This window comes from Dendrobates tinctorius, unplaced genomic scaffold, assembly GCF_039654945.1.
Source record: "Dendrobates tinctorius isolate UK_male_01 unplaced genomic scaffold, ASM3965494v1 ptg000020l, whole genome shotgun sequence".
Taxonomy (NCBI): Eukaryota; Metazoa; Chordata; class Amphibia; order Anura; family Dendrobatidae; genus Dendrobates; species Dendrobates tinctorius.
The window spans coordinates 37928903-37955329 of NW_027361688.1; the positions used below are offsets into that span (position 1 = coordinate 37928903).

General features: G+C 40.4%; 1 protein-coding gene across 3 annotated transcripts in view; it reads left to right on the forward strand.

Moving 5' to 3' along the window:
* Positions 1-26427, forward strand: part of RNF130 (ring finger protein 130) — a 270925-nt gene that overhangs the window by 133193 nt on the left and 111305 nt on the right. For all 3 annotated transcript variants that reach the window (XM_073568006.1, XM_073568008.1, XM_073568007.1), the window contains exon 4: positions 24320-24391. In XM_073568006.1, coding sequence (XP_073424107.1) covers positions 24320-24391 — 72 coding nt within the window. The remainder of the gene's footprint in view (positions 1-24319; positions 24392-26427) is intronic.

The following is a 26427-nucleotide window of genomic DNA, read 5'->3' on the forward strand; positions in this document are numbered from 1 at the left end:
TTGTGTTTGGAGAGCCCCTGATGTGCCTAAACAGTGGAAATCTCCCACACGTGACACCATTTTGGAAACTAGACCCCTCAGGGAACTTATCTAGATGTGTGGTGAGCACCTTGATCTCCCAGGTGCGTCACAATTTTATGATGTTGAACCGTGAAAATTAAAAAAAAACAAAAAAACAAAACATTTTTCCCACAAAAATGTTATTTTAGCCCTCCAATTTTTTATTTTTACAAGGGTATCAAGAAAAAATGGACCACGCAATTTATTGTGCAATTTCTTCTGAGTACGCTGATACCCCATACGGGCTGGAAAACTACTGTTTGGGCGCATGGCAGGGCTCGGAAGAGAAGGAGCACTATTTTGACTGGAATAGGTTGTGGACATCATGTCACATTTGAAGAGCCCCTGACATGCCAAAACAGCAGAAATTCTCACAAGTGATCCCATTTGTGAAACTACACCTCTCAAGGAATTCATCTAAGGGCGTAGTAAGTATTTTTAACCACTAGGCGATTCATACACTTATATAACATTGGGCTGAATAAATGAAATATTACCATTTTTTTCCACTGAAATGTTGCTTTGACCCAAAGTTTGTAGTTTTCAAAAGGGGTAATGGAAGAAAAAACAGTAGAATTTATTGCGCAATTTCTCTTGAGTGCATCAATACCCCATAAGTGGTCGGAAACTACTTTTGAGGCACAGTGCAAAGCTCAGAAGGGAAGGAGCGCCATATTATAGTGCAGATTTTGCTGGTATGGTTTGTTGGTACCATGACCCACTGGGAGAGCCTGTGAGGTGCCAGAACAGCAGAACCCCTATAAGTGACCTCATTTTCCAAACTACACCTCTCAATGAATTTATCTAAGGTATGTCACAGAATTTTATACCATTGGGTGGTGAAAAAAAAATTACATTTTTACTAAACAAAAAAATTTAGCCCCAGATTTTACATTTTCTTAAGGGGAAATATGTAAAAATAGCACCATAATTTGTCATACAAGTTCTGCTGAACGTGGCATTACCTCATATGTCCAGTACTGCTTAGCCAAACAGTGAAACTCGGGAGGGACAGAGCGCTATTTGACTCTTAGAGAAAAAATTGTTGTAGAATAGTTTGCGGACTCAATATACAGACCCCCTAAGTTCCAGAAGAGCAGAATCTTCCCTCAAGTGACCCCATTTTGGAAGTTACACCCCTTTGGGAATTTATCTACAGGTGTAGTGACGATTTTGACTCCATGGGTGTTTTCCCAGAAAAAAAAGCAGCAGTGGTTGTTGCTGAGTGAAAATTGCAAATCTTCCATTCTAGTGCCCAGTCCCTGCACATTGTAGGGCCCATACGTTTTTCCTTGCTCGTGCTTCTGGAGACATGCAAATTAGGCAGGCTCTCGTCACTACAGAAATGCCAAACAAATAACCACTGAATGTGGTTTAGGCTGGGGATCAGAAGGGAGAGGGACATTTAGATTTGGGAGTGCAGAATTAGGTTTATTTCTTTTGGGGCAAGAAGCTATGGCGCTTTTCCATAGTCTTTGCACTACCAGTAACGATTAGGCCCTCTATTATTCCATTAACAGATGACATTGGAAACATTTTACATAACATTTGGGATCATTTTTATCCTGCTCTCTACTCTGAGCACTTACTTTCTATCGAAATCTCTGAGTGACTTGATTCAGGTCAAACTCTCGAGGAATCCATTCAATATAATGAGGCAGCAGAGTTAGGCCGGGGTCACACTGGCAAGGAATACGGCCGAGTGAGAGGCGCTAAAAGCACGCATTAGACACGGACCAATGATTCTCTATGGGGTCCCTCGCACCAGCCGTATATTTCTCATCCGTATTCTACAGTCCGTGCCAATCGCAGCATGCGATTGTCAGCGTGCTACGACCGTAATACGCCAATGCAAGTCTATGGGTGCGCAAAAAATACGGATTACACACGGACCACACATGTGACTTGCGAGAAATACGCACTCGGTGTCTTTTAGCAAAGCCGGCAATTCGGTGCGCTATACAGTAAACTCACACTGACAGGTTTAATAAAGAAACGAAAGAATAGATATAGACACATAGAATACATATATATATATATATATATATATATATATATATATATATATATGCATTCTGTGTGTCTATATCTATTATTTCGTTTATGTGAGAAACCCTGCCATAGGGCTCCATTATATGTCCACTTTGCAAGGCAGCGAGAAAATCTCGCCATACGGATTGCATACGGATGCTTAGATGCGCAAAATACGCGACCACACCTTGATTACGGATGAAATACGGAGCACTGTTTAGGGGTCATTCATCCGTATTACGCATGTAAAATACTGACCGTATTTTGCGTCGGTTAGTGTGACCCTGGCCTTACTCTTTACTCCGTCTGGCATCTGTTCAGCGGTATCCTTCTTTTCAGAAGTGCACAAAATTTTTGCCGACCACGTTTTTGTGCACGCCTAAAAAGACTAACACTGCTGGATCATAGGCCAGATGGCGTCCACAGTGCCTCCATCTGCCTCATTATAGGGAATCTTCCGGAGTAAGCGCTCAGAACAGAGCGCATGATAAATGTTATTCGAGCCTTACTGCGATCTTTGGGAGGCAGAATGAACAAATGAACAACAGATGAAGAATTGGTTTTATTTATTTTTTACTCCGTTCCTCATGCGGTATAAGTGATTAGGCAACTTTATTCTTTGGGTCAGTGCAATTACATTGATACCAGATTTATATCAGCTTTTATGTTTGGCTGCTGTCACACACTAAAAGATGCTTTTTATATGCATCACCATATTTTGAGAAATATAATTTTTCCATAATTTGGGCAACAGAGTCATGTGATGGCTTGTTTTTGCTGGACAAGTTGACGTTTTTATTGGTACCATTTTCGGGCACACGACATCTTTTGATCGCTTTCTATTCTGATTTTTAGGAGGCAGAATGAACAAAAACCAGCAATTCAGGATTTGTTTTTGGAGTGTTTTTTTATGCCATTCTCCGTGTTGTAAAACTGGCAGCTTTATTCTTCGGGTCAGTACGACTACAGCAATGCCACATTTATATCATTTTGTACGTTTTGATGCTTTTACACAAAAAAAAATTTTTCAGAAAAAAAATGTTTTGCATCACTTTAAATTTATTTCTCCACTGCCAGAGCTGTATGGTGGCTTGTTTTTTGTGGGACAAGATGTGTTTTCCAGCGGTACCATTTTTATTTGCATTTGGGTTTTTTTTTTTATCATCTTTTGTTCCACTTTTTTCCGTCGATATGAAAAAGCATTTTTTTTGCATCATTTTTTTAAATTATTTTTCATGGTGTTCATTGAAAGGATTAACTAGTGTAACAGTTTCATAGATCAGGTCGTTCCAGATGCAGCAATACCAGATATGTCTTTTTAACATAAATATAAATACAAGTTAGTGTAATATCTTTTTCTTTTTATAATTTGTTTTGTAATTTTTAAAACCGTTTTAAAAACATTTTTAACTTTTTTTTTCCCCCTTAGCCCCTGTGCATGGGACTTCAACTTTTATATGATTGGTTACTGGTCTCATGCTTTGCAATACACACGTACTGCAATGCATGAGAACTGCCAGCCTAACAGGCAAACATACCTGACAGACTGGGAGGTCTACATGTGACCTCCAGTGGCTTTGACAACTCTCTGCTCCCCGCGATCATGTCACAGGGGACGCCGGAGAGGTAAAAGATGGATCGCTCTCCCTCTCACGATCTTATAAATGCCATGATCGTGTCATCTAGAAGATAGCAAGCCCAATGTTTTGCTCTTAGCCATTCTTGGAAGTTTTAGCTGTGTGTTTTGGGTCATTATACATCTGCAAGACCTATGACCTCAGACTCAGACCAAGTTTTCTGACACTGGGCAGCACATTTTGCTCCAGAATGCCTTGAGAGTCTTGATATTTCATTGGACTCTGCACTGATTTACGACACCATGTGCCAGCAATGCATCAAAGTAGCTCAAAAACATAACCAAGCCTCCTCCATGTTTCACAGTAGTTACAATGTTCTTTGTGTGCATTTTTTTTTTTTTACTTTAGAGCTTATGTTACTTGTCAAAAAGCTCCAGTTTTGTTTCATCTTTCCAAAAAGCATCCTCTCAGAAGCTTCCAGATGTTTTGTTGTTTGTCAATATACATTTTGGCAAATTCCAGTTTTGCTTTTTTATTATTTGCTTTCAACAATGGTTTCTTCTTTGAAGTCAACTTTGGCCAAAACAGCGACAGATGGTGCAGTCTGACATTGAGGTACCTTGACCTTGGAGTTCACCTCTAATCTCTCTGGAAGTTATTCTGGGCTCTTTGGGTTGCTATTCATATTACCTGTCTCTTCAATTTGTCATCAATTTTCCTCTTGTTTCCACATCCAGGGAGCTTGGCTACAGGCCATAGACCTTAATCTTCTGAATAATATGTGCACCTGTAATAATAGGAATGTCAAGCTGTATGGAAATGGTCTTATAGACTTTACCTTCAACATGGTACCATTTTCCTTTTAATCTCCTGAGACAACTCTGTCCTTATCTTTCATTGTTCCATGTTTACTTTTGAACACACCATGATACCAAATAGCACATTGACTACTTTTTACCCTTTAGATTGGCAGACTGGCTGATTACAAGTTTGAAGACGTCTGTAATGCCTATTACAGGACACACCTTAGTTTAACATGTTCCTATGGTCAAATTATTTCCAGTCTTCTCTTTGGGTGCTATAATGTGTGTCCATGTAATTTTCATTATTTTTTTTTTAATTATTCTTCTGTTAAGCCACGATTAAAAAGCAATGCCTGATCTCATGTTCATTAGTTGATTTTTAACACCATACTGCCATTGGATGGAATAGTACGTCCAATGGCAGTACCCCCGCTTTGATGAGAGTGACGGCGGTGAGCCGGCATCAAAACTGCATCAAAACATGTGCCCGCAATAGGCGCAGGTGGAATCGCGATCCACCCACACCTATTAACTAGTTAAATGCAGCTGTCAAACGCTCACAGCGGCATTTAACCAGTGCTTCTGGCTGCCGGGCCGGAAATACGCGCATCACCGGCCCCCATCACGTGATCGGGGGTCAGCGATGCGTTGCCATCACAACCAGAGGTCTCCGCGAGACCTCTATGGTTGTTGATGAGGCATTGCTATGAGCGCCACCCGGTGGTCGGCGCTCATAGCATTGCTGTAATTCTGCTACATATAGGCGATCTGCTCATCGCCTACAGTGCCTACAAGTAGTATTCAACCCCCTGCAGATTTAGCAGGTTTACACATTCGGAATTAACTTGGCATTGTGACATTTGGACTGTAGATCAGCCTGGAAGTGTGAAATGCACTGTAGCAAAAAAGAATGTTATTTCTTTGTTTAATTTTCTTTTAAATTGTGAAAAGTTTATTCAGAGGGTCATTTATTATTCAACCCCTCAAACCACCAGAATTCTGTTTGGTTCCCCTAAAGTATTAAGAAGTATTTCAGGCACAAAGAACAATGAGCTTCACATGTTTGGATTAATTATCTCTTTTTCCAGCCTTTTCTGACTATTTAAGACCCTCCCCAAACTTGTGAACAGCACTCATACATGGTCAACATGGGAAAGACAAAGGAGCATTCCAAGGCCATCAGAGACAAGATCGTGGAGGGTCACAAGGCTGGCAAGGGGTACAAAACCCTTTCCAAGGAGTTGGGCCTACCTGTCTCCACTGTTGGGAGCATCATCCGGAAGTGGAAGGCTTATGGAACTACTGTTAGCCTTCCACGGCCTGGACAGCCTTTGAAAGTTTCCTCCCGTGCCGAGGCCAGGCTTGTCTGAAGAGTCAAGGCTAACCCAAGGACAACAAGGAAGGAGCTCTGGGAAGATCTCATGGCAGTGGGGACATTGGTTTCAGTCAATACCATAAGTAACGAACTCCACCGCAATGGTCTCCGTTCCAGACGAGCCCGTAAGGTACCTTTACTTTCAAAGCGTCATGTCAAGGCTCGTCTACAGTTTGCTCATGATCACTTGGAGGACTCTGAGACAGACTGGTTCAAGGTTCTCTGGTCTGATGAGACCAAGATCGAGATCTTTGGTGCCAACCACACACGTGACGTTTGGAGACTGGATGGCACTGCATACGACCCCAAGAATACCATCCCTACAGTCAAGCATGGTGGTGGCAGCATTATGCTGTGAGGCTGTTTCTCAGCCAAGGGGCCTGGCCATCTGGTCCGCATCCATGGGAAGATGGATAGCACGGCCTACCTGGAGATTTTGGCCAAGAACCTCCACTCCTCCATCAAGGATCTTAAGATGGGTCGTCATTTCATCTTTCAACAAGACAATGACCCAAAGCACACAGCCAAGAAAACCAAGGCCTGGTTCAAGAGGCAAAAAATCAAGGTGTTGGAGTGGCCTAGTCAGTCTCCTGACCTTAACCCAATTGAAAACTTGTGGAAGGAGCTCAAGATTAAAGTCCACATGAGACACCCAAAGAACCTAGATAACTTGGAGAAGATCTGCATGGAGGAGTGGGCCAAGATAACTCCAGAGACCTGTGCCAGCCTGATCAGGTCTTATAAAAGACGATTATTAGCTGTAATTGCAAACAAGGGTTATTCCACAAAATATTAAACCTAGGGGTTGAATAATAATTGACCCACACTTGTATGTTTAAAATTTATTAAAATTTAAATGAGCAACATAACTTTTTGGTTTGTACGATTTATGCATCTGTTAATAAATCCTGCTCTTGTGTGAAGCTTGAAGGCTCTAACTTATTTGCATCTTATCAAACCTGCTAAATCTGCAGGGGGTTGAATACTACTTGTAGGCACTGTGTAGCAGAGCCAATCAAGTATGGGATGCTTCTAGCCTCCCATGGAGGCTATTGAAGCGTGCCAAAATTTATAAAAAAAAAAAAAAGTTTTAAAATATATGAAAAGAAAAAAATAAAAGATTAAATCACCCCATTTTCGCCCCATTTAAAATAAAACTATAAAAAAAAATCCCACATACACATATTAGGTATCGCCGCGTTCAGAATCGCCCGATCTATCAATAAAAAAAAGGATTAACCCGATTGCTAAACGGCGTAGCGGGAAACAAATCGAAACGCCAGAATTTAAATGCAATGACGGGCAATCAAAAGATCGTATCTTCACATAAATAGTATTCTTAAAAACATCAGCTCAGCATGCAAAAAAATAAGCCCTCGCCCAACCCCAGATCCCGAAAAATACAGACGCTACGGGTATCGGAAAATGACGCAAAATTATTATTTTTTCTTAACAAACTTTGGAATTTTTTTTCACCGCTTAGATAAAAAAGAACCTAGACATGTTTGGTGTCTATGAACTTGTAATAACCTGGAGAATCATAATAGCAGGTTAGTATTAGCATTTAGTGAACCTAGCAAAATACAAGTGTGGGATTGCACTTTTTTTTTTTTTTTTTTTTATGCAATTTCACCGCACTTTAAATTTTTTTTCCCTGTTTTTGAGTACACGACATGGTAAAACCAATGGTGTCGTTCAAAAGTACAACTCTTCCCGCAAAAAATAAGCCCTCACATGGCCATATTGAGGGGAAAAATAAAAAAAAGTTATGGCTCTGGGAAGAAGGGGAGCGAAAAACGAAAGCGCAAAACCGAAAAAAGCTCCGGTCATTAAGGGGTTAAGCTCAATATTTATTTTGTGGGTTTCAAGCTATTTCAGTGACCATTGTGGGTGTTTCTTACTTTAGTGGCGGGGTACCAACAATTTTGTCCAGGTGTGTATACACTATATAGTATGGAAATCTTTCTGGAGAATTGGACACAAATACAATGCTGACGTCTAGTTTCTGCAGGATCTGCTCCACTATTTGCTTTTAGTGAGGACGGTATTTGGATTTTCAGCCAGTTCTAGACTTGATACCAGATTACAGAACTTTCACTGTAATAAGAGCCAGCTGTACCCTCACTTATTTTTAGAATTCTAAAATAATTTTTACAATGTGTACAAATCCAGAGTAATGTCGTTTTAAGCAAGAGCTAAGAACATTTAGCAATTCAGCCGTATATTAAGGAGGAATTTCAAGTGAAAACTGTTTTCCTAGAAGGGCACACACATCCATGTCTCATTGTGCGCAGCGCGCTGTCCCCTCCAGGAATGAATCCTCTCCGTCTGCCAAGTTTTGCTTATTGGCAGCATCAATAGCAGAATAGCTTTGCTAGTAAGCAAAACCCAAATCAAACGCCTTTGTTTTCAAACATTAATTCATCTTTTTTATTCATTTCTATTATTAATTTTAAGAAAATGTAATACTGTTTTATATTAAATAATTTTTTAATTAAAATTGGATATGCAAAAATGGGTTATTCTCTTTTACCACAATCACTATTTTTTACAATGCACAGCTAATGCATATTTTTGTGTTAATATACAGGCTAAGCCCAACATACAGTTTTTCTCTTGTGCCTTTTGTGGTTTTAATCTCCATCTTCCCCTTTGCATCCAGCTTCACATAGCAGATTGGTTGGTCCCTTTCTTATCTCCTAGAACTACAATTCCCAGCAGCACTTGCTCCACATTAGTGCTGCAAACCCCCTCCCCTCTCTCATGTAACTCTGAGTTACTATCAAGCTAATCTATTATTATTATTATACATTCATATAGCGCCATTTATTCCATGGCGCTTTACATGTGAAAAGGGGAACTATAGACAAGTATAATAAACGTGTAAGACGAGGGACACACAAGTACATAAGGAGAGAGGACCCTGCCCGCGAGGGCTCACAGTCTACAGGGATGGGTGAGGATACAGTAGGAGAGGGGAGAGCAGGTCGGGCGGTGGTTCAGTAGACCGAGGATCATTGCAGGCTGTAGGCTTGTCGGAACAGGTGGGTCTTCAGGTTCTTTTTGAAGGTTTCCATTGTTGGTGAGAGTCTGATGTGTTGCGGCAGAGAGTTCCAGAGTATGGGGGAAGCACGGGAGGAGTCTTGTATGCGGTTGTGGGAAGAAGAGATGAGGGGGGAGTAGAAAAGGAGATCTTGAGAGGATCGAAGGTTGCATGCGGGTAGGTACCGGGAGACCATGTCACAGATGTATGGAGGAGACAGGTTGTGGATGGCTTTGTATGTCATGGTTAGGGTTTTGAACTGGAGCCTCTAGACAATAGGGAGCCAGTGAAGGGCCTCGCATAGGGGGGGGGAGGCTTGGGAATAGCGGGGAGACAGGTGGATTAGTCGGGCAGCAGAGTTTAGGATGGAATGGAGTGTTGCCAGAGTGATGGAGGGGAGGCCAACTAGAGAACTCACAATATGCTTCTGCCACTCTGCTTTTGAATCAGTCCCCTTCCTGACCAATTTTGTCTTGTGCCATCTACATCACTATTAGCAGCCTGTGTGGTTTTTACCTCATTGTTGGCTGCTTTCTCTCAGAGATCAATTCTCCTGCATTACTCATCAATGGAACATGTTATAACTACTCAGTGCAGAGATGAGCTGTGTTTGTTGCCTGCCGCAGAGAAATCAGTGATATGAAATTGATGCATATGGAAGAGAATTATCTTCTGCTATGTTGATGCATATGGCAGAAGATAATCCTCTGCAATATAAATCATTAGGGAGGCATTTGCTGTTTTTTGTTACTGATTTGCCAGCAGCAGGCAAGAAACGCAGCTCTGTTGTGGAGGAGTGCAGGAGGGTTGAGCTCTTCTAGAAGCCAGCTAATAATGATGTTAACAAAAATAAAATAAAACAGACAGCTCTACAAATATATATTGCAAAAGTTAAAATTGACCAGGCAGAGTACTGAACAGGAGCAGACCTTGCACAGAAGCATATAGAGTATTCTAGATGTAAATGATACTTTCTTTGCTTTAGAAACCAGCTGATAGAGAGAGAGTGCACTGAGCATGATTGATTCGGAATAGTGGGACTACAACAGGACGGTTCCAATGGCAACAGGAAGATAAATAGAATCTGGCGAGACATTCTTTGGGGGCTAATATGGGCAAAAATGGGGCAGATTTAAAAATTCATTATATTGGCACAAAATAATAAATATAGGTGTCCATTATTATAAGACCACATTGTAATTTTGACAATAACCTCTTAAGATTCTACTAACCATTACCTCAGGCTATGTGCACACGTTGCATTTTTGCTGTGTTTTATTTTTTTCAGATTTTTCACAAAACCTGAAGTGTGTCCTGATGCCAGCAAAGCGAATGAGAATCCTAAGAAGTCTCACGCTCATGTTGCTTATTTTTTGACTTGCAGATTTAAATCTGCAGCATGTCAATTCTTTCACCATTTTTGTTGCAGATTTCACCCATACAAATGAGTGGGGGGAGGAATTGCCCCAATAATGCAAGTAAAAAGAAAACCTTCAAAATCATGCATTTTTTGAATTTTCTGCACTAAATGCTTAACGTGTGTGAACATACCCCTACACTGGAGGTTTGTAAAGTAATTTTAAAAAATTAAATGATATGGAATGTTTTTCAATGCTTCAGTCTATGCTTGGTGTTATTTCTAAATGTCCTATTCTTCCTACTTTGATTAAATTGGAATATTGTGCTACAGCCTATATATCCCATTCCATTGTGCCTGTCAGATGTCTTGCTTCGCCTACCTCTGTCAGCATAGTCAGCAATAGAAACTTCAGTTGTAATCTCTCCTACCCTTGTACTACTACCACATGTACTGAATATTAACAAAGAATCTGCAAATTACATTAACCCCTTCAAGACAGACATATGTATACATCATGGAAGAGAAGGACTTCCCAACCAATTAAATATATATACGTCATGGCTATTGGCGCCGGGTGTTCAGCTAACATACTGCCGGCAGTTTATTCCCCCGAAATGCTGCGATCTATAGTGATCGCAGCATTTGGAAGGCTGGGGTGACGTCACGGGGGTGCCGATTGTTGAAGGAATAAAAAAAAAAAAATCGGTCCGTTGTTGATCCAGAAAACTGGGACGAGTGTCATGCTAGTACAATGCGATTTTCCTCACCTAGCATCTGTATGACATCCGTATTCAATTAGATTTTAATATCCGCTTTTACATACAGTAATTTTGCCATTTCAAGCTAGTTTGCAAACATTTATAGCAATCTTATATACAGATATAGATAGAATAAATAGGACGGATATTTAATACCACAAGCCCCCTTGTTGTGGGGTCCCCCTGCCTCCTATTTTTAATAACCAGCAAAGGGTAAGCAGACAGCTGCGAGCTGATATTAATAGGCTTGGAAGGAGCCATGGTTATTGGCCACCTCTCAGACTAATAAAACCAGCCCTCAGCCACTTCAGAAATGGCGCATCAGTTAGATGCATCAAATCTGGCGCTTAGCCTCGGTGCTTCCTGATTGCCCTGATGCGTTGGTAATCAAGGTAATGGTTTTGGGGTTGATGTCAGCTGTGTAATGTCCGCTGACATGAAGCCCAGGGGTTAGTAATGTGTCTTTCAGACACCCCCATTACTAACCCTGTAGTCAAAAGAAATAAACACACACAAAGATAAAAGTCCTTTAATTGTAAAAAGCACCCTCCCTCCCTCTTTTACCCATTTATTACCATTCAAAGATAATAATCCAAAGTGGTCCACCGTAAATCCATCCCACGACGATCCCCAACTCTGCTACACAAGGGGGTATAATTTCCAAAATGGGGCTACTTGAGGGAGGGGGGTATAATTTCCAAAATGGGGCCACTTGAGGGAGGGGTTTACGCCTCTAACACTTAGGGGCTCTGCATATACAGTAGAGTCCGCACACTATTCTAGGAAATTCTTAACTCCAGGAGGCAAATAGCGCTCTGTCCCTCCCGAGTCTCACTGTGCAGCCAGATATGTGGTATTTCTATGTTCAGCAGAAATTGTGTGACAAAATTTTATGCCATTTTTACCCATTTCCCTGTATGAAAATGTAAAACCTGGTGATAAAACAACATTTTAGTGGTAAAAGGTTATTCATTCTTTACCGCCCAATGATATAAAATTCTGTGAGGCACATGTGATGCCAACATTCTCACTGCACCTCTAGATTTCTTCATTGGGGGTGTAGTTTGTAAAATGAGGTCACTTATGGGGGGGGTTCTGATGTTCTGGAACCTCAGGGGCTCTGCCAATGTGACATAGCACCCTCAAACTATTCCAGCAGAATCTGAACTCCAATATGGCGCTTCTTCCCTTCTAAGCTTTGCACCGTGCCTTTAAAAGTACAGTAGTTGTTTAACCACATATAGGATATGTATACTCAAGAAATTGCACAATAAATTTTGGGGTCTATTTTCTCCTGCTATCCTTGTGAAAATGAAAAATAATTGTGAAAATTAATATTTTTGTGGGACAAATATATATTTTTTTAGTTTAGCAGCGCAACGTTGTAAAATTCTGAAAAGCACGTGTGGGTTCAAGGTGCTTACTGCACATCTAGATAAATTCCTTGAGATGTCTAGTTTCCAAAATAAGGTAGCTTGTGAGAGATTTCCACTGTTTAGGCACATTAGTGGCCTTCCAAACTCAACATGTTACCTGCAAATCAATCCATCAAAGTCTGCATTCAAAAACATCACTCCTTCCTTTCCGAGCCCTGCCATGCACCCAAACAGTAGTTTTCCGCCACTTATGACTATTGTCATTCTTGGGAGAAAGTGCACAACAATGTTGGGGTACATTTTCTCCAGTTATCCTTGTGAAAATTAAAAAAAAATTGAGGCTGAAGAACATTTTTGTGGGGAAAAATTTGATTTTTATTTCCGCAGTTCTGTTATAAACGTCTGTGAAGCCCTTGGGGGTTCAAGGTGCTCACCACACATTTAGATAAATTCCTTGGGGGTCTAGTTTCCAAATGGGGTCAGTTTTGGGAGTTTCCCACTGTGTAGACACATCAGGCGCTCTCCAAAATTGACATGGCGTCCGCTCTTGATTCCAGCCATTTTTTCGTTCAAAAGGTCAAATGGTGCTCCTTGCCTTTCCGAGCCCTGCCATACGCACAAAAAGTAGTTTTCCCCCACATATAGGTTATCTGCATACTCTGGAGAACTTGTACAACACATTTTGGGGTCCATTTGCTCCTGTTACCCTTGACAAAATAAAAAATAATGGGCTCTAAAGCTAAATTTGTGGGGAAAAAAGGAAAACGTAAATTTTTTCCTTTCACATAGCTCTAATTCCTGTGAAGCACCTGAAGAGTCAATGAACTTTTTGAATGTGGTTTTGATAACTTAATTGGACCAGTTATTGGGAACACCCCACTAGACAGGCTGTATTGGAGATGCTGCAACCCAGTCATCTAGCTATCGCAATTTGGCCTGTCTTTATAGTCCGATTTTTACATTCGCCCATTTTTTTTTTCAAGCGCAAACTTTAAGAACTGATTGTTCACTTGTTGCCCAATATATCTTGACACCTTGAAAAGGGTCTCCATCACAAGATAATCAATGGAATCACCAATTGTTAGTGGTGTTACTGCTATATCAGATCAGTATGTATACCTATATATAGCAGTCAGCTGTTTTCGGAACTATAGAATTTTCCCTCTTGCAACATGATCAGGTGGCAAACCTGTACAACACCAAGGATTGCAACAAGGCAAGCTTCCCCGCTCACAAAAAGAAAAAAAAATTAAATACATGTCGCGCATTAGACAAGTTGTTATGTGAGAAACGACCTTTCTTTTTTCCCTGACTATTTTCTAAAGGTCAGGCGAAACTTGATGAAATTTTTATGCGGTGAAAAAGCTTCAGCGGATGAATGTTTAATGAGGAGGTGGCAGAACTCGAGAATCTCCGTTTGAACCGCTCAAATGTTCTAAAGGAGAAGATGCAGCTATTAGCTAGGAGGAATAAAAGGACTTCATTTGGTAAATTTAAATTCAGATTTTTTTTTTCTAGTCTTTTTATTTATTTTTTTTGCTATGTTTGGTTTTAAGGAGGAATAATGCCTTTCTGACAGCAGATGAAACGCCTCAGGAACGGTTTTGGTAATGCACTGGTTTTTCAAGTCCTACAGTGATGTCATCTACTGTGGTCTTGGGGGGGGTTGTGTATTTTCTCCCTTCCTACTTCTAAAAGCTTTTCACAAATCTTTGCTTGAAAAAAAATATGTTTAAACCGAGTTGAAAAACATAATCTAATCTTTTAGTCTAATTTCCTGTTGTTCTTCTGAGAATCACTTCGCAAACCAGAGCAGAAGTAGAGGATTTGCTTCAGGCATCCAACCAGATTGCCGCTTCTTGGTCCCAAAATGGCATCAAAAATTGCATTTTATATTCATTTGCAATTTTATTATAAACCTTTTTTTATTTTTTCGGTGGTCTCACACAACACTCACATTTCTGTTTTCTACAGCTCCCTTTCAGCTTTGCTTCATAGACCAGGACAAAGTCGTCAGAGTCGTCTCATTTTAATTAGAGGGAGGGAGCTATAATGCTGGCTCTATTGTATGGCTGCTTTTACTCTGCGTATTGATAAGGTTTTATACAGGTATTTTGCCTTTTTTTGGACTCTGGGTAAGGAAACTGCAACAGTTCCTCCTGGAGACTGTATAAACCTTTCACTTTTTTTTTTTTTTTTTTTTTTAACCTTTTTGTGGGGAATTTTCATCTCAAACCTTTAAGACATACCTGATAAATTGATAAAATGTATTACCTATCAGGTGATAAATGTTAGGTTAATATTGCAATCTATAGGTAAACCATGCAGGAAGAAATTATATACTTCCATTACCATTGCTCTCCAACATATAGACTTATGGAGAGGAGACCAGTAACCGGAGCCCTATAACAACTGATTGTTCCCTCACTGGGCATCTTTGATGTCCAGAGCAACATTGACCAGAGCCCATTAGCGGTGGCAGTGGCTTTCCCTGTTTCGTCCCAGATAATGCAAAGGTGAAGTGTCATGGCACGTCCCGAGTGTTGTTGTTTCTTTTTTCTAGAGATCGGTGGGGTCCCAGCATTTACACCTGCGCCAATATCATATTGACACCTTATATATTTGTTTATTTTTTTTTTTTTCTATCATCTAACCACACCAGTAAATTTCATGAAAAAAACCCATGATGTACATTTGGGCATCCTAACTAAACTTGCGTCTCATGGCCAAAAATAGCTTGTGTATCGTACAGCCAGCGTCATTTTAAAGGTCCTGCTGGTGAGAGATACTGGTAGAGTAAAATGTTATCTACTGGCACAGGAAGCCCTGCTATGGAATGCATGTATATTTTTGAACACCCCCTCCTGTTAAAAAAATAAATAAAGTAAAAAAAAAATTGCAGGCCGCTTATGAAGCCATGAGTGGTAGCCATCTGGACTGCATTGTTCATTTATGATATCTAGTTTGTTTAGCCATGTCGTTAATTATTGATTCATGCGAATTGTTTATTGATTGGGCTTAATTACCAATGCTCAGCTCAAAATTGTGATTTTTGTTGCACCATCATAGATTTCCTCCAGTAAATACTTTGAACATGGTCACATTGGTTGGGGCCGGTCAGTCACCTGTAGGGTGTATGGTCCTTTAAACCATGTTTCCTTTGAAATGTCGGCGCATGCGCACAGGCTCAGAGTCATGCTGCTCGTAGTGTGGTCAGTATGAATCGACGTGTTCCCCTTAATTTTTGTTTGCTTTCACGAAATGGCAATGACCCACGCAAAAAAGGAGGTATCGGGCTGTGCAGTGTTTTTTTGTGCAGAAAACTCAGGAACAACAGGCACTAAACTGTATAAACTTGAAAAATGCAGCAAAAAACTGAGCAAAACCTACTTTTTGTGAAGTTTCTTTACTGCCAAGAGAGCAGATTTTGCCTGCGGAGAAAAAACACGCAGCAAAAACGCAACGTGTGAACATAGCCTTACTCTTGTCGGGTCTCTAGGATAAAATTGGGAAACCGCCATCATTGTTTTGTTTCACATGGCAAAAACAGATTAGCCTGATGGGAAAAATGGGCACAGTGACGAAAAATGGATGAAATTCGGATCCAGAACGCTGATGAATGTTGGTCCTTTTTTACATAAAAGATTAACAGCTGATGTGTGAATTCAGGCACATTCAGAGAATCACGATGGTGAAAAAAAAAGGGGTTGTCCATTAACACACAGCTTACCTACTGATCAGGAGTTCCTGATGGCAGCGGCAGGATATATTCAGTTGTGCAACTGTACGGCACTGCTCCATCAGCTGCATAATGTCCGTGGGAGGATACTGCATGGCTGGGATCTGCAGTACCCCACTGTGGCCACTGTGCAGTTGACTGTGCTGTTCTGTTCCGCGTCACATCTTTACGCGTCCGGCCGGGTGAGGATGGGCCATCGTTCCACTCCCATTTTCCGTAAAACACTTTTCCATTAACTTTTGCTACATTTCAGAGTATAACATGTCTGTAATGACTGTGACTAAATGCTTCATGCCATACAACCTCACGCTCAACTGATCCTTGCAAAAGTTGGAACTCTGGATGAACTTTAATGTTCCAATCTCCTAGACCCATAACATTGTCACATTCATGTGTATTGAGAATTATTTTGTTCTGTAGGTTTCTGATTACAACTATGTCTTGCATGCTTTTTTATAGTGTTTTTTTTTTCATTATTTCTTGACCTAACTAGCTTTTTTGATGTACCCATAAACAGTTGTACACCATATAATCTTACATTTGTGTGTGTTATTTTCTTGTCCCTAAACTCTTCCATATGCAGTGTACTAAATCAATGGAAAACCAGTAGATAGAGGTTCTGAGTGCTATTCCCACAGGACCTCCCTCTGGTAATATCAATATCAGAAACCAAGTATCTTCCAAGTCACATATCAATATAAAATTAGCTGGTTCCTTTCCAGATGGGATTGGTTGCTGCTGTGAGGCTGAAAACTGAGCCTTTCCTTCCTTCCTTCCTTGTATTTAGGCTTTTTAATCATTGTTGGTGCCTGGCAAGAAGCCTCTTCGTAACCTTCATGTATTTTTCTGTTGCGTTTGCAAACTTTTAACGAAACTGTAGCTTCTCCCTGAACACTGCAAGGACTTGTGTGTCAAGGTAGCAAAAGTGCTGTCGGTGCTTTTTGTCTTCTTTATTTTTTTAATAAGACATATCTGTGAAAACCACACACTAGGAAAAAACATACATATGTATGCAATTTCATATAGGATCATGCTGTGTGATTGCATTTTGTGAATGATTATCTTCTCGATAACAAAGTTTGCTTGCATATGTACTGGTTATATAGAAGAATGTAGGAAATACCCTATGCATGGCTGTTTTTGGGACAGCATAAGAGGTACCGCCATGGGGTCTGGTAAGGGGCTTGTAGAAGCAGTCAACATGATTTTACCTACCCTCAGACCCCACTAGGGGGAGCTCACTGTAGCCAAGAGTTTGAGGACAGTTAAATAGGCCGAAGCTGTCAGTGACGTGCAGAGAACCCAAGTCCATAAAGTTTCTGATGGCTAGCCTGACCTCCTGCCTGTATGCTAGTGATTTGACATTAATAAGTTGATTCTAGAAATATTGCAAAATCCATTTCAATACTTCTGTCAATCTTAGCCTGCATGAAGACTATTCTAGGACCAGGAATCTCTGTGGAATAATTGTATTATTTTTAAAAGTGGTTGCCTCTGGGGTCTCAGGTTTCCTCCCACATTTTAAAGACATACTGATAAGGAACTTAAATTGTCCAATGGGGACAGCATTGATAATGTCTGTAAAGCGCTGTGAAATATGATTGCACTATACAAGAAAAGAATAATAAATAATGATACTGTAGATAACCACAGTGCACATCCCCTTTCTGCTGGAAGACAAGAACATAAGTGTATGCTGTGAGAGAAAGTCCAGCACCCCCACATGTGTTACTGGCTGCATCGCAATGCCCTGGGCATAGAAGGACAACCTAGTGTGGCAAGAAGACAGGATCTGTATTAAATATAACTGTACAAGTTATATTTCTTCCTATGTTAAATTAAATCCAAAGCCACTGCTGACTTGTTACATGCCAATATGGTCCTTAGTGACATCATCTATACTGAGAGCAGGTGCAGAAAAATGGTCACTTGTCTGCTCTCACATGGCAATGAGTAGCAGTAGAATGACATTGCCACACGAAAACCCGTCTGGTTATGTCCAGACTGTAGGGCCACATGGCGAAGTATAGTCATACAAGAGAATGGGCATTTTTTGTTTCTTAGGATGTGGGTAGCAATGAGTAGTGGCATACAGTAAGTATACGTGTGAACATTTTAGGCACTATTTTAAAGGAAATCTATCACTACAAAATGACCTATTATTTAAAAAAGGGTTTTGAGTATTTCTTTTAATTTGTGACAATATTTTTCCCTATCACATTCTTTATTAAAAGTAAGAAAAAAAAAAATAAAAATCTTGAAATTTTCACACTGGCCACAAAGGCATTTTTTACTCTAACTTCCTGTTGTTTCAGGAAACAACACCTGTACATTGGCTGCAATAGACAAGCTCAGATCTTTTTGCATTGAATCATCAAATGGGCATCTAAAGGTCATTGTCAAGGAGAAGGATTACTGTAATCCGTGGCATCCGCTATTCTGATTGGTGGAATCCTGTGTTATTAGCCATGTATAGAGATGTAACCTCTCATTGTATAACTGCCTCATCAGATGTGGTACCTGCTGAAAATTTCCAGAAAGGACTAGAAATAGGAGTGGAAAAAAGCCCCATTGGTCAGAGTGACCAGAAACACTGGAGGGTCAATTTCCCAGGAACCAAATAAGCAGGCAGTATGTTTTTGGAGTGTGGAAAGAAACCAGAGTGCCCAGAGGAAGCACACATACAGTTGTGGCCAAAAGTATTGACACCCCTGCAATTCTGTCAGATAATTCTCAGTTTCTTCCTGAAAATGATTGCAAACACAAATTCTTTGGTATTATTATCTTCATTTAATTTGTCTTAAAAGAAAAAACGCAAAAGAGAATGAAGCAAAAAGCAAAACATTGATCATTTCAGACAAAAGTATTGGCACCCTCAGCCTAATACTTGGTTGCACAACCTTTAGCCAAAATAACTGCGACCAACCGCTTCCGGTAACCATCAATGAGTTTCTTACAATGCTCTGCTGGAATTTTAGACCATTCTTCTTTGGCAAACTGCTCCAGGTCCCTGATATTTGAAGGGTGCCTTTTTCAAACTGCCATTTTTAGACCTCTCCACAGGTGTTCTATGGGATTCAGGTCTGGACTCATTGCTGGCCACCTTAGAAGTCTCCAGTGCTTTCTCTCAAACCATTTTCTAGTGCTTTTTGAAGTGTGTTTTGTGTCATTGTCCTGCTGGAAGACCCATGACCTCTGAGGGAGACCCAGCTTTCTCACACTGGGCCCTGCATTATGCTGCAAAATTTGTTGGTAGTCTTCAGACTTCATAATGCCATGCACATGGTCAAGCAGTCCAGTGCCAGAGGCAGCAAAGCAACCCCAAAACATCAGGGAACCTCCGCTATGTTTGACTGTAGGGACCGTGTTCTTTTCTTTGAATGTCTCTTTTTTTTCTCCTGTAAACTCTATGTTGATGCCTTTGCCCAAAAAGCTCTACTTTTGTCTCATCTGACCAGAGAACATTCTTCCAAAACGTTTTAGGCTTTTTCAGGTAAGTTTTGGCAAACTCCAGCCTGGCTTTTTTATGTCTCGGGGTAAGAAGTGGGGTCTTCCTGGGTCTCCTACCATACAGTCCCTTTTCATTCAGACGCCGACGGATAGTACGGGTTGACACTGTTGTACCCTCGGACTGCAGGGCAGCTTGAACTTGTTTGGATGTTAGTCGAGGTTCTTTATCCAACATCTGCACAATCTTGCGTTGAAATCTCTTGTCAATTTTTCTTTTCCGTCCACATCTAGGGAAGTTAGCCACAGTGCCATGGGCTTTAAACTTCTTGATGACACTGCGCATGGTAGACACAGGAACATTCAAGTCTTTGGAGATGGACTTGTAGCTTTGAGATTGCTTATGCTTCCTCACAATTTAGTTTCTCAAGTCCTCAGACAGTTCTTTGGTCTTCTTTCTTTTCTCCATGCTCAATGTGGTACACACAACGACACAGGACAGAGGTTGAGTCAACTTTAATCCATGTCAGCTGGTTGCAAGTGTGATTTAGTTATTGCCAACACCTGTTAGGTGCCACAGGTAAGTTACAGGTGCTGTTAATTACACAAATTAGAGAAGCATCACATGATTTTTCGAACAGTGCCAATACTTTTGTCCACCCTCTTTTTTATGTTTGGTGTGGAGTTATATCCAATTTGGCTTTAGGACAATTCTTTTTGTGTCTTTTCATTTAAGACAAATTAAATGAAGATAATAATACCAAAGAATTTGTGTTTGCATTCATTTTCAGGAAGAAACTGAGTATTATATGACAGAATTGCAGAGGTGTCAATACTTTTGGCCACAACTGTAGATACAGGGAGAACATAGAAACTCTATACAATAGGTTGGATTCAAACCCAGGCGACAGTGCTAACTACTGTAGAGCCCTGCTGTCTTATTTCTCCTAATGACCAATTTTTTAAAGAAACTAAAACATTGATAACTTATCCTTTGGACAGGTTATCAATACAAGATTGGTAGAGATTCAACACTTGGCACCCCGACCGGTCAACTAATACCTTGTGCTAGAACACCTCAACTCTGAACACTGTGACGTAGCCGTTCCCAGATAATGCAGCTTGGCATCCATTACTACTGGAGCTCAGATGACATTCACTGCAGAGATTGTCCATTACACAATGTGGGGAGCTGTGGTGTTCTGGCTCCATACCTTCTGAACTTCTGCCAGCCGTGGCTCCAAGTACCACCTGTATGTAACACTATGCACTAGCCTACCTGTTCTACACTCCCATAAATAGGTCCTATACTCCTATTCATAGGTCCTACACTCCCATCCATAGGTTCTACACGCCCATTCATAGGTCCTACGCTCCCAATCATAGATCCTACACTCCCATTCATAAATCCTACACTCCCAATCATAGGTCCTACACGCCCATCCATAGGTCCTACGCTCCCAGTCATAGGTCCTACGCTCCCAGTCATAGGTCCTACACTCCCATTCATAGATCCTACACTCCCATTCATAGATCCTACACTCCCATTCATAGGTCCTACACTCCCATTCATAGGTCCTACACTCCCATTCATAGGTCCTACACTCCCATTCATAGATCCTACACTCCCAATCATAGGTCCTACACTTCCATTCATAAATCCTACAATCCCAATCATAGGTCCTACACTCCCATTCATAGGTCCTACACTCCCAATCATAGGTCCTACACTCCCAATCATAGGTCCTACACTCCCAATCATAGGTCCTACACTCCCATTCATAGGTCCTATACTCCTATTCATAGGTCCCACGCTCCCATTCATAGGTCCCACGCTCCCATTCATAGGTCCCACGCTCCCATTCATAGGTCCCACGCTCCCATTCATAGGTCCCACGCTCCCAATCATAGGTCCTACGCTCCCAATCATAGGTCCTACGCTCCCAATCATAGGTCCTACACTCCCATTCATAGGTCCTACACTCCCAATCATAGGTCCTACACTCCCAATCATAGGTCCTACACTCCCAATCATAGGTCCTACACTCCCAATCATAGGTCCTACACTCCCAATCATAGGTCCTACACTCCCAATCATAGGTCCTACACTCCCATTCATAGATCCTACACTCCCATTCATAGATCCTACACTCCCAATCATAGGTCCTACACTCCATATCATAGGTCCTACACTCCCATTCATAGATCCTACACTCCCATTCATAGGTCCTACACTCCCATTCATAGGTCCTACACTCCCATTCATAGGTCCTACACTCCCATTCACAGGTTCTTGGTTACTACTACACGTCTATATATTTTAAAATTAATCTGTCACTCGTTTTTTGCCACCTAACTTGACAGTTGCATAATATATAGACAGACACCCTGATTCCGGAAATGTCTCACTTGGCTGCTTAGTTTAGTTCTTATAAAATAACTATTTTATCAGCAGGAGATTATCACTAGAGGACTAGTAAACCTGCTGTCATATAGTCCTCCAAATTTATGGACAGTGGACACAGAGCTGCCAATCAGTGGGGTGGGCAGGGTTATTTAGAGCTGCGCATTCAGAGAACTGCTAGATCTGCAACAGAGAAAACAAGGAATTTATCAAAACTACAGCACCCTGTAAAGTAAGTAATACAACACTGGCATCAGTGTATCTGCCCCTACATCATTCTGCACTCACATGGGATTGCAAAAACCTAGTGGCATATTCTTTTGAAGGCTGCAAATAATACTTACAAATTAAGTTTTTCTCTGATTTCAAAGTAAAATATATAGAGTATAATTGCAATAACGCCGCCCGGCTCTGATTGATGCTGTCTGCGGTATGAATCAGATGACAGGTTCCCTTTATGACTTACCCTAAGTGAATAAACCTTTTTTTTTATAACCAGGGTGGCTGTAATTTTACAATGAAATCCATATAATGATCTCAGTGTGCTACCAAGTAGAAGTCCAGAAGTGTAACAGTTTCAAGGGTTAATTGGGCTCTGTCAGAGGCGATTTCTCTGAATGTAGATGAGACCTTTATTTCGGGGCCTAAGGCGACGAACAGACTACAGCCGACCTTCATTAACTTTGATGGGACACATTAGTGTGTGACCTTTCTGCACAGTACGCGGGCTTCCATTTACAAGCTTATTTTCGAGCCTAACCAGCGGTTGATCTTTCTGATTCGTTAAAACTTCATGGCTTTTTTTTTTTTTTTATTGAAACCTGTTTTTCAAAGCCGTCGGAAAGAATAACTTTGTTCAGCCGCCCCCCGGTGCTTGAATGTCAGAAGGAGCTAATATGCACCTTTGTTATTCTTGGTCGGCCTTCGCTTTTAGCATCAGGTCATATCTTAATGATGGGTAGAACAAGGCGTAATATGGGAAAGCTATCCGGAAAAGAAATCTATGCAGACTTTAGGGCATAATGTGCAGCATGCTATTTCTTCTGTGGCCTTCAGCTTACATTATCACACATTATATTTCCATTGTATCATAAAGGCAGAAATCTGTAAAAATATATTAATTAAAAAATACCGTAAATTAAAAATAAAAAATGCTCCCAGCAATCAAGAGATCGTTGTGTTTGGGATCATAAATCCTCTGCAATCGGCTGTGATCTTTATCTGACGTGTAGCATTACGTGCCATGCACTTCAGATTAATGGCCCACCATGTAACAATACATGGATAGGCCAAGCATGCCATTTTTTTATCGTACCAATATTTTTTTAAATTAATTGTACTACTTTTATTTTTTTTATCAATTTTACTTTTTTTTTTTTTTTTTTTCTTCATTAAATGCAACCCTTGTAGGGATTCACTCTCTATGGTAGGCATTAGGCCTTAGGTAGCGTTCACAAAAGCAATGCAGTTTTGGTCCAAAAACGTGCAGTTTTTATTACTTTCCACAGGTTGCACTGAACTAAAACAAACTCATAAGCATAAATCCCGGCCTTGTCCATGCGCTAACTAAACAGAACAGACCTTATCTACTCTTAAACGGCTGAGCTAGTCCAGCTCGGTCAAACAAAACCGCTATTGTCCATAGCAATCAGCGATACTTGCAGTTCTCTGCAGACTTTTCACAGAAAGGGATTCTGTCCTGTCTCTCTCTTCAGCTCCAAGACACATCCAGTCTGGTCAGCTTCCATTAACTGACTGATTAAGGAGAATAGCTAGCCTAGTTATAGGCAGGGCTAATCAAAACCTGTAGAGCTAGGATTTAACCCTAGCCTACGTTACTTTGCTACAACCTGTATTGTGGACTAAGGTTTATATAAAAATAAAGATTATTAAAAAATAAAGATTATTATTATTATTTAGCCCCATGATTTACCTATACTGGTTGGTGGTTTTGTTGTATTGCTTTGTTTAATTTTAAGGGGTTCTCCGTTTTGGACCACTCTTATTTGTTAAAAGGATCCTTGGACAATAGGCTCATCTCAAAATTCCTCCTTTATGTGAAACCCAGCAATAATGTGTTATTTGTTGGGAAGCCTCGCTTTGCGTTTCAAATCTATGCAGTGCCATCACAGAGGGAATTTAGTATTGCATGGCGTCTATAAGTTGTATGTGTAACACCAGACAGGGCAGGTTATCGAGAGCAGGAGACACTCTTTGTAGCCACTCCTATCTCCTGCCAAATAAGGCACAAGAAAATAGGTTTTCAAAACTGGACAACCCCTTTAACGGAAATGCTGTAGTGTAAAACACTGATGTCTCTCTCTCTCTCTCTTTCTGTTTTCACAGAGACGGCTTGGGGATGCAGCAAAAAAAGCCATCGGGAAACTTACGACAAGGACAGTCAGAAAAGGAGATAAGGTAACAAATTTCATGAGCGTGTAAATGAAAACTACACTTGTGATGACTGTGAACTAGACTTACACATTATGTACTTGTTGGTGGATCTATCCGTAATCTCATGTGACTATGAATACCCCAACCAGGGCCGGACTGGCCATCTGGTAAATCTGGCAAATGCCAGATGGGCTGGTCCAATCGTGGGTCGTATTGTCTGCTATGCTGTTACCAGTATCAGCATCCTCAGGGTGCAGTTGAGCTGGAGCATCATGGGGAGGAACAGCATGGACCTATGTGCTTTCAATTGCCAGGGCTGAATTTCACTGCCAGTCCACTCCTGACACCAACTATCTCACTAATATCTCCTGCCAAGGAAAGCCTGGCATGGACTTGTTGGATTTGAACTTTTTAATCCATTCAAGATGGTTATTGGTAATACTATGGTCAGTATGGTCTAATTTAGTGTTCTCTATTGAAAGGACACAATTACTTTCCATTTGTACCACAAGGCCTGGAGCAATCTCTCACTATAGCCGCTGATCTTAAAGCCCCAAAATATCCTATTGTATAACAAGTAGAAGGCACAGCGCCGAAACGCGCGTAGAGGACCTGGCAGCACGTTGCCCTGCTGACATTCCTTGATACTCTCTAGTGAGGCACCTTATCTTCATTATTAGCATATTAGTTGTTAACATTGTCACATCAACCTCTTGCACTGTTTGCACTTTACATTTTAGTTCATTTGTTCACACAGCCTTTGCTGCATTGTATGTGTATTTGGAATAGCATTTTTTTGCACACATTTTTTGTACACTTTTTACACATTTTTGCACTTACTTACATATATTATTTAAATTAATTTTCACTGCTATTTGATTATCAATGTTTTTTTTTACATATGTTGTATTATTAAGGTGCTGTCATGTTACTTATGTATTGATTAATTCCTGGCATTATGCAATATTAATCTTTTACAAACCTGTCAGGGGCATAGTGAAATTTTTAATATATCCATTATTATATGTGCTCCATTACCTGACTCAGCTTTTATTGATCATGGTTTTATTATTCATTATTATTAATAAAATTGTGTTTTTATTGACATTACTTATCTTATTGGTCTTTATTGGACTTTTTTCTTTTATGATCCCTATTTATATATGTGTTTTGACTTTTTAATTTTTATACAATTTGTTCTCTTTTTGATAATATATCAAGTAGTAGTGGCATACGTAGCCCCATAAGATCTCATGTAATGTCATATTCTTTGAGTATATGGTTCCTTTTTTGGGATGTCCCTGTACTGAAGACCATATGTCACTATCTCGGCAAAACAGGGGTCTAGGATGCCTTGGGTCCAAACATCAAGAGCATTCCCAGTTCATACTGTGCAAATAAACAGCTCTATGTGAACACAGCCAGAGATTATGACTGTGAAGCCAATCTATAGATAATGCAGCTATTTGTGCTGCTATATTTTTAAAGTTTTTATTTCTTTAAAGAAAGCCATGTTCGCCCCCGGAGAAGTCAGTACAGAATACAATTATTATTACATTCAGAAAAATGTCCAATAATATGAAGGAAACTGGCACTTCACAACAATATCAACAAAAAATTAGGACTTACATATAACAATTGCCGAAAGAAGAGATCCAGAAAATAATGTTAAAAAATTGCAATATTTTATTAATACTATTAAAAATTAATCACAATAAAATCCCAAATGGAAAACAAATAATCAAGGCACCCAAAACTAGGGGAGACTTAAAGTGTGTGCTAAATATCCGGCAAACATCCAGTAATCAACCTTTTAAAGCTACATATGGAATCACAATGTCCCATAGAGACAAAATTATATTGAAAATAACAATGTACATTACCAGGAAAGGCAGATCAACGGTGAAGATAACAGTAACACAAAGAACTTGACGTCTCTCCTCACCCCGACGTGCGTTTCGCATCCAGCTTGTTTGTATTCAACTCCATAGCTTCAAAATGCCATTGTCGACAAGAACCTTAGCTGTCCAGAAAAATGAATATGATTTGCATGTGGGTCG